Source organism: Diabrotica undecimpunctata, chromosome 2, assembly GCF_040954645.1.
Source record: "Diabrotica undecimpunctata isolate CICGRU chromosome 2, icDiaUnde3, whole genome shotgun sequence".
Lineage (NCBI taxonomy): Eukaryota > Metazoa > Arthropoda > Insecta > Coleoptera > Chrysomelidae > Diabrotica > Diabrotica undecimpunctata.
In genome coordinates, this window is record NC_092804.1 from 40399184 (window position 1) to 40411709 (window position 12526).

General features: G+C 30.0%; 1 protein-coding gene across 1 annotated transcript in view; it reads left to right on the forward strand.

The window, feature by feature from the left end:
* LOC140434443 (myrosinase 1-like) overlaps window positions 1–12526 on the forward strand; it is a 41887-nt gene that overhangs the window by 12830 nt on the left and 16531 nt on the right. Inside the window, exon 4 of the mRNA XM_072522706.1 lies at window positions 428–522. Within this exon, the coding sequence (XP_072378807.1) occupies window positions 428–522 (95 nt within the window). The remainder of the gene's footprint in view (window positions 1–427; window positions 523–12526) is intronic.

Sequence of the window (12526 nt, forward strand, 5' to 3'; positions counted from 1 at the left end):
TACATCAGTTAAAATGATCAAAACAGCATTTAATTTTTGTTGTGGCTCTGTGTAACCTGTGTAGGTATTATCTCATCCTATTGCAATATTGGTTTAAGTAGCTGGTCCCATTGCCCCATTATGGTCTTTTAAATTAAAGCAGTTGTGAAGGGAGTGGTTTTTATAGTGTAAATCTTATTATAATTAAAGAAGTTAGAACTATAGCTGTCTATAACTAGCTATAAACTCGGTGATATGTAATATACGTAAAATATATACTACTTTTTATACTGTATGGGGATTTCCTAATAACTTCTGAATCTTGGGTCATGCATTCCAGCGCGTATGAGGTGGAGCTGGTTAAAGCTAGTATGATTAGAAATAGTGTTAGTTAATATGGTTAGAAATAGTGTTATACCTATTAGCTTATTTTTTATTTTATTTTTAGCTAAGATGTCGTTAACTATAGACTGTGAATGGTATCAACCTTTAACAAATTCCAAGGAAGATATTGATGCAGCTAGAAGATATATTGATTTTGAAGTAAGAATATATATTGTTATGATGTGTTTTTTGTTTGAATGATGAGCAATGAGTATTTTTAACAATATAGGGTTTTTATCGCGGTTCTCAAAGAATTAGCTTGTAAGTACTTTTTTAAATTATCTTTATTATAACTATTATGAAACACACATATATATCTAACTTAGCCAATGTAAATTTAAAATAAACTATCTTTAAATTGATATTCTTATAAAACTAATTAAATTCTATAGACAATCTACAATTTAAACAAAACTATCTTCAAAATTGAAATTGTTATGACACTAACTAAATTATATTAACAAAATTTTGTACCTTTCTTTCACTGAATGCCTAAATGAACTGTTTTCTACTATATAGATTCTAATCACCACTGAATGTCTTCGTACTTCAGTTATCCTTGTTTTTTGTGAAATTACTTTTTCCAATTATCAGCTTCTACCAATTTAAGATATAGTTTTCTTCACCAGCATTTATACACCACCAACCAAACCAGCAAACAGCATTTATATTTATTCTTCTTTTCAATATACCAATATCCACTTATTATAAGTTGATTTATACTAATCTCCAACCATAATATAATTTAATTTCTTCCAATATACTTTTTTTAATCTTCAATAATTATTTGTGTATAATTATAAATGTGCATTAAATTATATGCATAATTTTTAATCTTCATTTAACTCACTATATTAAACAATTGGACTATCTCCAACTAACTTTCATATTTCTTATAAAACTGCTTGACTGATTTACTAAAACTGTGAACAATTGACTTCACTAATTAATTGTGTCTATCTTCTACTAACTTTCATAATAAACTGCTTGACTTCTAACTAAAAACTGACATCTTGAATCCAAATCACGGGTATTTATATCTTTTCAATCTTCCAGAACCATCTGGTAAGAAATCATGTTCCAATTTGTTCTATCACTTCTATATAGATGTTCTCGAAAAAAATATCTGTTCGATCCACCGCCATAATCATTATTTCGAGAATGTTCGACTGTAAACAATGGTCACACTCTGCACTCTGAAGAATTCGTTAATGTTCCATTGATAATTTTGTTGACATTTAGGCTTTTCAGATCAGAATAAACATTTAAATCATCAAATATATATAAATTAAACACCTCAAACCAACATTATTATTATAACCCCACTTATATTCGTATTATGATTAATTTCTATCTGTCAATCCACTGTATAGTTGGTTGCCTAAGCACATGGCTCACTTAAATCTATTTACAACATTAAAATTACTAAAATACAACTTTTTACAATTATTATATGCTAATTTATTAAAAATGCCCTCACATAAATATATTTTTATTAAATTCTCTAGTATATAACTTATTTAAAATAATCAAATACTTTTTTATATCTAATATTATGTAGTATATAACTTATAAATTATTTTCTATAAACCCCAATCGTCACAATACCCCAAAAATAATATTTAAAATAAATAATTTACTTATTATTTCTTTTAAATATTAATTTTCTCATACCTTATTAAATTTAATAAATCAATTTTTTTTTATTTAAAATGTGTTAAATACATCCCTGTTCGCTGTCTATATCAAAACAGAGAACAACGGAGCACAGTTCGGCTATTCTATGGTCAAACTGTCATGTCAAATGGGGCAATGGATGCGATATCAGAGAATAAAATATAACCTTAATTAAAAATATAATCGATATGGTGTTCTGTTTGTTTATAGACAAAATCTAGTAATTATTTCCATTCAAAATAACTTTCATCAATATAAATTGGTAAGTTTTTTTTTTTTTACTTTATTATATTAGAAAGACATTTTTATAGCAATTATAGTATCTAACCCCAAATTATGATTTTTAGGGTACCAAACAATTTCCATATGTACAAAATTCAACAAGTATGATGTCAAATTAATTCAAAATAATGAAATCTACCATCTATTTAACAAATCAAGTCTATTGAATAAAATGGATATATCAGTAAGATGTTAGTGTTAAGTTTATAACCTAGATATATCATTACTTTTTGAAAAATTGTACATTTTTCTTGATTTATTTTTAGTCCAACTTTGTCTAATCTATTTATTATAATTTTTAGGTGTTTCTCATGATCTTCAGCCGTTCTAGAAAAAATTAATATATCATCAATGTAGTGAATTACAAAATGTTCATATTGATCCAAAATATCATGAAGACATCTACATAGAGCACTGCAAGATGATTGAAGTCCAAATGGTACTACTTTGAATTGATATACTACTCCATCTATCTGAAATCCTGTATACTGTCTACTTTTTCTTTCTAGAGGTATTAACCAGAAACTATGCTGTAAATCGATTTTAGTGAAAAATGACATTCCTGTAATTCTTCCTAATATTCCATCTATACTCATTGGTGCTTCAAATTGCTTTTCAGTAATCTTGTTAATATTCCTTGCATCCAAACATAACCTGATTTCACCTGATCTTTTTCGTACTACTACTATGGGGTTAATAAAACATGTGTCTGCCTTCTCAATGATCCCATCTTCTAACATATTATTAATTGTTTTGTTTACTTCTTCTCTGTATTTATATGGTATTGGGTATGATTTTGTTTTAAAATCTTTTTCTTCTTTAACTTTTATACTATGGATATAATTTTGTGCAATTCTATTTTCTTTATTGACAAGTCCCTTGTGTTGCTGCAATATGGAAATGACTATTGATTTATATTCTTCAGGGCAATTTAAAACTTTCATCATATCTTCTTCTTTACAAATAACATTATTCTTCATTATGTAATCATTATTCCTTGCTTCCAATTTTACGCACTCCGCCTCGTAGGCATCCATCTGCTTAAAATTTCCATTCCTTAAATATTCACTACAATAATTATTCTTTACATTCTTTTGGGACATTTCCCTATCATCAAAATACATTTCTTCTTCATAAACATCATTATTTTCTTTTAATAATATCCTATCAACTCTTATTCCTTCTTCCACCTCATCTTTCTGCATAAATTTAATTATTTGCCCTTCCAAAGTTACCATTCTTTCTTCAAAATCTATCTTTACTTTCTTCTTTTCCAATTCATCATTTCCCATTAATATATCAACACATAAATCCTTGACAATAAATCCTTGCATATTAATTTCTTTATTAAGAATATTAATTTTAAAATTGGCTAGTTTATCAATTTCACCCAACTTCTTATTATTTGCACCAATAATTTTAATTTTTGGAATCTTTATTATATCTGATAGTTTTAATGTATTAAAAATAAAATTCTCCGAGACTAAAGTACTTTCTGAACCAGTATCTATCATAATTTTAATTATTTTATTTTTGGCCAAAGCATTTATATAAATTAAATTAATAGATTCAATAATTTTATCTTCATCTAAAGAAATAAATTCAGAAGGTTTTTCATAATAGCAATGGCCTAACTTGTAATTCAGAAAGTTTACTGCACAAAATTTTGATTATTAGAATTGTCAGATTGTATCTGACCACTTGGATCTGATGTCCTATTTCTTTCCCTACTATGACTTCTACTCACATTTTCTTGCCTTGTATGATTTCGTTCCCTGTCTTCGCAGCTCCTATTCCTTCGAACACAATTTACCTGTCTGTTATAGTTAGGTCGCTCTGTATTTCTTCTATTGTTAAAATCTTGTCTATTATTATTAGTACTGTTATTAAAATGTTGTCTATTATAATTACTGTTATTATTATTAAAATTTTGTTAATTATTACCATATCTATTATATGACTGTCTATATTGTAGATTATCATTTTTATTATATTGAAAGTTATTAGTGTTTTTTTTTGTTGTTATTATTACTTGTCATATTGCCTCTTTGTATTCTTTGAATAAAATTAATAAAACTATCTATTGTTTGAATATTTTGTACAGTTACGGTTTGCACAACATCAGCATCAAAATGTCTAGATACATTTAAGACTGTTTTATCCTCTCTAAGTGGTGGTTCTAAATATTTTGCAACTGTTATCAATTTCAATGCATAATCTACCATATTTGATTTTAAATTTTGATTATACTTTCCAAAATATAGAATTTCTCTAAACTTGGCTTGCTCTAATTCACCCCAATAATAATTTAAAAATTTATTTTCAAATGTTTGAAAATTATCTAAATCATTCTCAATACTAGCAAACCAAGTTGCTGCATTGTCATTTAATGTCATTCTAATATAATCTTTAATATCATTAATATTATTCACCAATCTTAATTTATGTTTTAAACTATTTATGTATACTCTAGGATGCAAATTTTTTATATTACCAGAGAATTTAATCCCAGTCTCATTTGTTAAATTTAAGTAAGGTCTCCCTATGTCTCTCATTTGTGAAATATCATCTATTCTCTGTTCCACATTTCTTATTTGATTACAATTTATTTGGATATTTTGTTGTATATCGTCTAATTTTTCTTCTGTGTTTCTCCTGTCTTCGTTAATTTTTACTTCTAAGTTACATTTCTGTAACTCTATTTTCTGTTCTATATCTATCTTATTATCTTGAATAATCCTCTTTACTTCTGTCCTCTCATTTTCTATCCTTTTCTTGTAGTCATTCCTTATATTTTTTATTTCATTTGCTACTTTTTTCTCTGCAGCTTCAAGTTTTTTATCCATTTGTTTTTCTATTTGTTTTACAATTTTATTATTATTATCTTCTATTTTCTTTTCTAATTTTCTATAATTCTCTTCTAATTTCTGTTCCATTTTTTTCATGTCTTCTTTGACTTGTTTTGAATTCTCTTCCAATTTTTTTATGTCTTCTTTGACTTCTTTTGAATTCTCTTCCAATTTTTTTATGTCTTCTTTGACTTGTTTTGAATTCTCTTCCAATTTTTTTATGTCTTCTTTGATTTCTTTTGAATTCTCTTCCATTTTTTTCGTATTCTCTTCCATTGTCTTGTTCATCTGCATCATTAATGACATCAAAGCTGCCATATTGACATTTTCCTCTCTTTCTGGATTCATTTCTGCAGTATCTTGTGGAACTTGAACTAAACTCTCCTCTTGTATAGGTTGTGTTTCTACTTCCACATCTTCTTCATTCTTTTTTCTTCTTGTACCTTTCTTTCCTTGAGACATTTTGAGACTTTACTTGTTCAAATATAATTAAAAATAAAATCTATAATTTTTTTTTTTACTGATAATTAATTTAATTATATGAGAGCACTTATCTTCCCAAACTAATTCTTTTAAATAGAGAGCCACCGCGTTGGGTGCCAAATTTGTTATGATGTGTTTTTTGTTTGAATGATGAGCAATGAGTATTTTTAATAATATAGGGTTTTTATCGCGGTTCTCAAAGAATTAGCTTGTAAGTACTTTTTTAAATTATCTTTATTATAACTATTATGAAACACACATATATATCTAACTTAGCCAATGTAAATTTAAAATAAACTATCTTTAAATTGATATTCTTATAAAACTAATTAAATTCTATAGACAATCTACAATTTAAACAAAACTATCTTCAAAATTGAAATTGTTATGACACTAACTAAATTATATTAACAAAATTTTGTACCTTTCTTTCACTGAATGCCTAAATGAACTGTTTTCTACTATATAGATTCTAATCACCACTGAATGTCTTCGTACTTCAGTTATCCTTGTTTTTTGTGAAATTACTTTTTCCAATTATCAGCTTCTACCAATTTAAGATATAGTTTTCTTCACCAGCATTTATACACCACCAACCAAACCAGCAAACAGCATTTATATTTATTCTTCTTTTCAATATACCAATATCCACTTATTATAAGTTGATTTATACTAATCTCCAACCATAATATAATTTAATTTCTTCCAATATACTTTTTTTAATCTTCAATAATTATTTGTGTATAATTATAAATGTGCATTAAATTATATGCATAATTTTTAATCTTCATTTAACTCACTATATTAAACAATTGGACTATCTCCAACTAACTTTCATATTTCTTATAAAACTGCTTGACTGATTTACTAAAACTGTGAACAATTGACTTCACTAATTAATTGTGTCTATCTTCTACTAACTTTCATAATAAACTGCTTGACTTCTAACTAAAAACTGACATCTTGAATCCAAATCACGGGTATTTATATCTTTTCAATCTTCCAGAACCATCTGGTAAGAAATCATGTTCCAATTTGTTCTATCACTTCTATATAGATGTTCTCGAAAAAAATATCTGTTCGATCCACCGCCATAATCATTATTTCGAGAATGTTCGACTGTAAACAATGGTCACACTCTGCACTCTGAAGAATTCGTTAATGTTCCATTGATAATTTTGTTGACATTTAGGCTTTTCAGATCAGAATAAACATTTAAATCATCAAATATATATAAATTAAACACCTCAAACCAACATTATTATTATAACCCCACTTATATTCGTATTATGATTAATTTCTATCTGTCAATCCACTGTATAGTTGGTTGCCTAAGCACATGGCTCACTTAAATCTATTTACAACATTAAAATTACTAAAATACAACTTTTTACAATTATTATATGCTAATTTATTAAAAATGCCCTCACATAAATATATTTTTATTAAATTCTCTAGTATATAACTTATTTAAAATAATCAAATACTTTTTTATATCTAATATTATGTAGTATATAACTTATAAATTATTTTCTATAAACCCCAATCGTCACAATATATATATATATATATATATATATATATATATATATATATATATATATATATATATATAGCGATTTTCATCATTGAAATTAACTGAAATGTCATTAATCCGTTCCAGTACCCAAAAAAACACGTTAGTTGTTTTTGTTAAGTGTTTTTAAATAAGAAAAATGTATTTAAAAGAAGAAACATTTATTTATAAGTCACAAAAAAAGACATAGGTACGTATTCTGTAAAAACATAAGAAAAAGTAAAGTGCTTACGGAAGCGCTTAATTTCCGTCAGTGGTCTTCGCTTTTTTCGTCACACTTTGCGCATTTTCATTAGCAGATCGTTTAAAAAAACTGTCCAAGGAGGTTTGTTTGTTTCAGAATATTGCGGAAATGTGTTAGGCAAGTTTCGTTGAACAACACCGATGCACAACCAGTTGTGACTTTTTCGGGGTAATTTTAATCCACGAACTCTGCAACTTTCTCCCACATTTCAGGATCTCCTTTATCTCTTGTAGAGACAACGTCTTCCAATTCTCGCTCCTCTTCAAAACTAATTTTTCGTTGAACCATCGTATGCTGCTGCGATGTAGTTTGTCTAACTCCTCGGTTGTCTGAGTTGTCTCGGCTCCTGAGACTGTTCCTCGACAAGTTCATTTACATATTTTTCATCCACCTCTAGACCCATGGATTTTCCAAGAGAAACAATCTGATCTACCACTGACGCTTCGGGTTCCAGTCCTTCGCAGGCACTTTCATCTACAGCCTCAGACCACAGCTTCTTTCATGCAGAGATTGAAGTCCTCGTTGTAATACTTAGTCATACCTGCTCAATAATTCATAGGCATATTACTATGTTAAAGTGGTCCTTCCAGAACTCTCGAAGGGTAAGGTTTGTGTTCTACGTCACCTCAAAGCAGCGCCGAAAAATGTTCTTGGTATACAACTTTTTAAAATTAGAAATCACTTGCTGATCCATGGACTGCAAGATAGGAGTAGTGTTGGATGTTAGGCAGAGAATCTTTACAAACTTGGAGTAAATCATCTTCGAGATTAGTTAAGTCAGCAAGGGTATTGTTGAGGACGAGAAGGGTAGGTTATTTTTCTGTAGATATTTTTTAACAGAAGGGCCAAACACCAGGTTTATCCACTGCACAAAGAATTTCCTGATGACCCACGCCTTTGGATTTGCCCTCCACAGAATTGGCAGTTTTTCTTTTAAAATTTTATGTGACCTAAATTTTGTAAGTAGAATTTTCTGAATGGTGCATTAAGAGAGGTTTGATTTCACAGTTGTCACTCGCATTGGCGCAAAGTGATAGAGTTCATCTATCTTTCATAGGTTTGTTACCTGGTATCGTCTTCTCCTCTTCCGTTATGTAAGTCTTACTTGGCATCTTTTTCCAGAAAAGCCTGTCCCGTCACAGTTGAAGGCTTGCTGGGGGAGGTACCAGCTTCGCCTTTAGCTTCTATCAGTTCGGAAAACGTTTTGAGGTAACCTCAGCTGCTTTAACATCCGAACTTGCTGCCTCACCATGCCTGACGACGGAATGAATGCCGGTCCTTTTTCTAAAGTTGTCAAACCAGCCCCTACTGATTTTAAACGAGTCTCTCGATTCATAATTTGTGGGAGCGTGTGGGATCTGCTTCAGCAAATCTTTTTAAATCGCTCGTGCTTTCACACATACGATGCTTTGTGTTAAGGTTCCTTCTTGAAGCTGCTTCTCTGTCACCCACACCATTAGTAGTTTCTCCATATTTTTATGAAGAGAAGTCTGGAGCTTAGAAATTATTGTAACGCCCTTAGCTGGCATTATACCATTTATTACCTTCTTCCGATTACAGTACATATCATTGATGTGATACGCCCGTACATTCTCGCCAAATCAGTTACTCATACACCTTGCTCATGTTTTTCAATGATTTCACGTTTTAGTTCAATAGACATCATCTTTTTCTTCGAACCCATGATTGTAAAAAATAAATGTAAAAATAATATTGTAATGTAAAAAAAGCACAAAACGTGAACCCAACTGATCAACTATACTTCAAAAATGAGGAAAACAAGCAAAGTAGACAGACTGAGGTCTATGAGGTCTATAGTGAAAATTTACAATGTGTAAATTACACCAACATCGAGAGTGGAATATGGTTAGTATTAGAATCCGAATTTTTATCGGATTTAACTTCCAATGACCGAATTTTTATCGGATTTAACTTCCAATGACCATTTAATTTGTCGTTCCAAGTAATAGTCATGTACAGACCTGTAAAATGATTTTTGTGGCGAGGCCGTAAAGATCTGTTACCAGTAAAACTACCTTTTATTTACAAAGCAAATTAGAAGGTCAAATAAGAGGTACGAATTTGAATAAACACCGATTCCTCGTATATCAAATCTTGCTCTCATTAAAAGCAAAATATCGCTCGCTCCGCGGCTTGTATCTCAAAACACTCGTACATCGAGGTACCACTGTACAAGATCGACATACTACCTACCAAGTTTCAGTTTTATGAGATCGCACAGACGACGACATTTGGGGTTAAGTTTAAGTTTACAGACTTATTTGGTATATACCTATGTATTATCCATCCACTCTGATGTTATGAGTCCATTCTTTCATGTTTATTATTTATCGGTTTTTATACCAATAAATATGTTGCAGCACGTATAACAAAACAATGTCAACGACCAAATAGATAGCAATATTTTACAATGTAGGGTAGCAGCACCATTTTTGGCCATCTTAAGGAATTTCTTGGCCTTAATAAATCATTAAAAATCAAAAATTAGAGCTGCGGACTTGTAATTGAGCAAACGTATGACGTTAACTTTGTTTGATTTAATAGCCACTTACGTTTGAAGTTAAATTATAAGGACATTTTGTTAGGTATTTTTAATTCAGAAAGCATATAAAAACTAACTTTGTACCATTTGTGACCACTTTGCTTCTAATGTGGTTTATTCAGAAACCATTTGTGGCCATTTGTTTAATTCTACATAGATAAGGATGATAGTTTCTAGTATTTTTAGTTACCTAACACATTTTTTTACTAAAGGTAGAAAAATTATATTTAATTACTAGAAATGTTAATAAAATTACATGAAAAGGATAGTAGTTTTAATAAAAAAAATTGTTATTACAACAGTTTTAATCAACACGAATTACTAAAATTTATAATATTTATTGATCTCTTCAACAAAAAAGTAACCCCTTAAATTTTTTTTTAAAGGTGGTTGAATTTCTTCCATTACCTCATCCTTTTCATACCAAATTTCATCCTTTTTGTGTGGCCACTTCCAATCATTCCCATAGTTTTCCATTGTGCTGATTAAAACCTTGCCATTTTTTTCGTCAGTAATTATTCCTGGGAAAAACTTACTTTCATACTGTACAATTACGTATGTAGATACTTTGTCCGCAGTACATATGTCAAGAGGGTTCTCTTCAACTACATTCTGTATATTTTTGGCCTCCTCACAGACAGGTTCCTCCCCTGATTCTTGTGTGAGATTGGTCTTTTCTAACCTGTTTCCAATTACTTGTTTTACATCTTCAGGGGCCTTTACATTACTCACAGAAACTGTTTTGTTTATTAGTTCGGTTTTTTTTAGTCTCTTTAGATTTTATCTTAATTCCATTTTTACTAGAAGTTTTTTTTAGATTCTCTTCTTTACAGGCTCTTTTCGCCTCTTTGTCTTGCTTCTTTTTTTCTTTTTTTTCCATTTCAAGTTCTTTTTCTTTTTCTTTAGCCACCGCAAGTTCCAACCATGTATTACATGTTAGCACAGAAGGTAAGATTTCACTCTTTCTGGTGTTCTTGGAAATGTTTTCGTCACTGGGATAAATTAGAATGTTACTTAATAGGTCTACAGGCCTTCTTTTCGGAGTATAGACAATGGTAGTACCAACAGATGAAGTCATTAAGTCAACATTTGAAGGTATAGGCGAGTCCGTCAATTTATTAATAACACTGCTATTTTCCAATAGATCCATCGATTCATTGTCCATAACCACATCAGAATTTTTTGCTAACTCTTTATCTATTAACATTTCTGTAGCATTGTCTATGAAACTGCTTTCTTTAAAGGAAGGATTATTATACTCTGGAAAGTCAAATTCTACAATATTAGAGACTGTTGAAGTTGATGTTAGTACATTATTATCTTCCACTTCAATTACAATGGAATTGTCTACCATATAATGGTTAGGAATTTCCTCAGCCGACAATTTGCTGACACTCTCAATAGGGTCATGTAATAAATCTTCTTCGTTTTTAAACTGTACCCATATATTGTACAATGATTCATCAAAAGCATCGTATTTGGACTGTTTGAATTGTTTTAAAACGTCGGGATGAATTTTAGACTCCAAATATTTTAAATGTGTCAGACAAGTTTTCGTTTTGCTAGAGACTACTATGGGTTCTTTCTTTAATGTGATTTTAGAGTAATCTACGTTATTAGCAGAAAACGGAAAAAGTTCACATGTTTTAAACCCATTTTGTAGAGATTTAGTAAAATCAGTTTCATCCATAATTTTTTAAAGGAGTTGTGGAATGTCATGTTTTTTGACATCTCTGCCGTTGTGAAATCTGTACATTTTTACTTCAGTTTTCCACTTACTTTTTAACGGAAAAAAGAAACTGACATCCAACGGCTGAAGGATGTGTGTAGTATTTGGATGTAAACACACAACTATAATTTTATTCTCAATGCACAATCGACTTAAAGGCAAACTTAAATGCGAGGAATGTCCGTCCAAAAAAACTATAATCGGCAACGCAATATTACTTTCGTGAATAAAAGGAATAAACACATTTGAAAAGTATTCGTAAAAACACTTTGATGTCATCCATCCTTTGGGTGATATTCCAACTCCCCAGTCTCTTGGAATATTTTTGCAGATCTTCTCAGGAGGCCGATCATATTTAAAAAGTGTAAGGGGTGGTGCCATTTTCCCTAAAGCATTTGCTGTTATTAAAGTGGTTATATTTTCTTTGTCCGAGAAGGATGAAGTATTGTAAACTGGAAGACCTTTCTCCGCTAAAATTAAACCGCCTTTTGGACATAAATAGAAAGACGTCTCATCCATATTCCAGATTCTTGCCGGATCATCCAAAACATGCTTATCATCTCCAAGTAAATCCAAAGTTTCTTTGAACCAGTTTCGGATTTTTTCTTCAGTAATTAATGATCTGGCTCTATTTATGTATTCAGACTGCTATAATGAGAGTTCTGGAAATCTACGCATAAATAGATGAAACCACTTCCTCCCAGGAGTATTTGCTTTAAAAGGGGTTTTTAGTTGACTGTCTTCTACCAATTTTTTTATT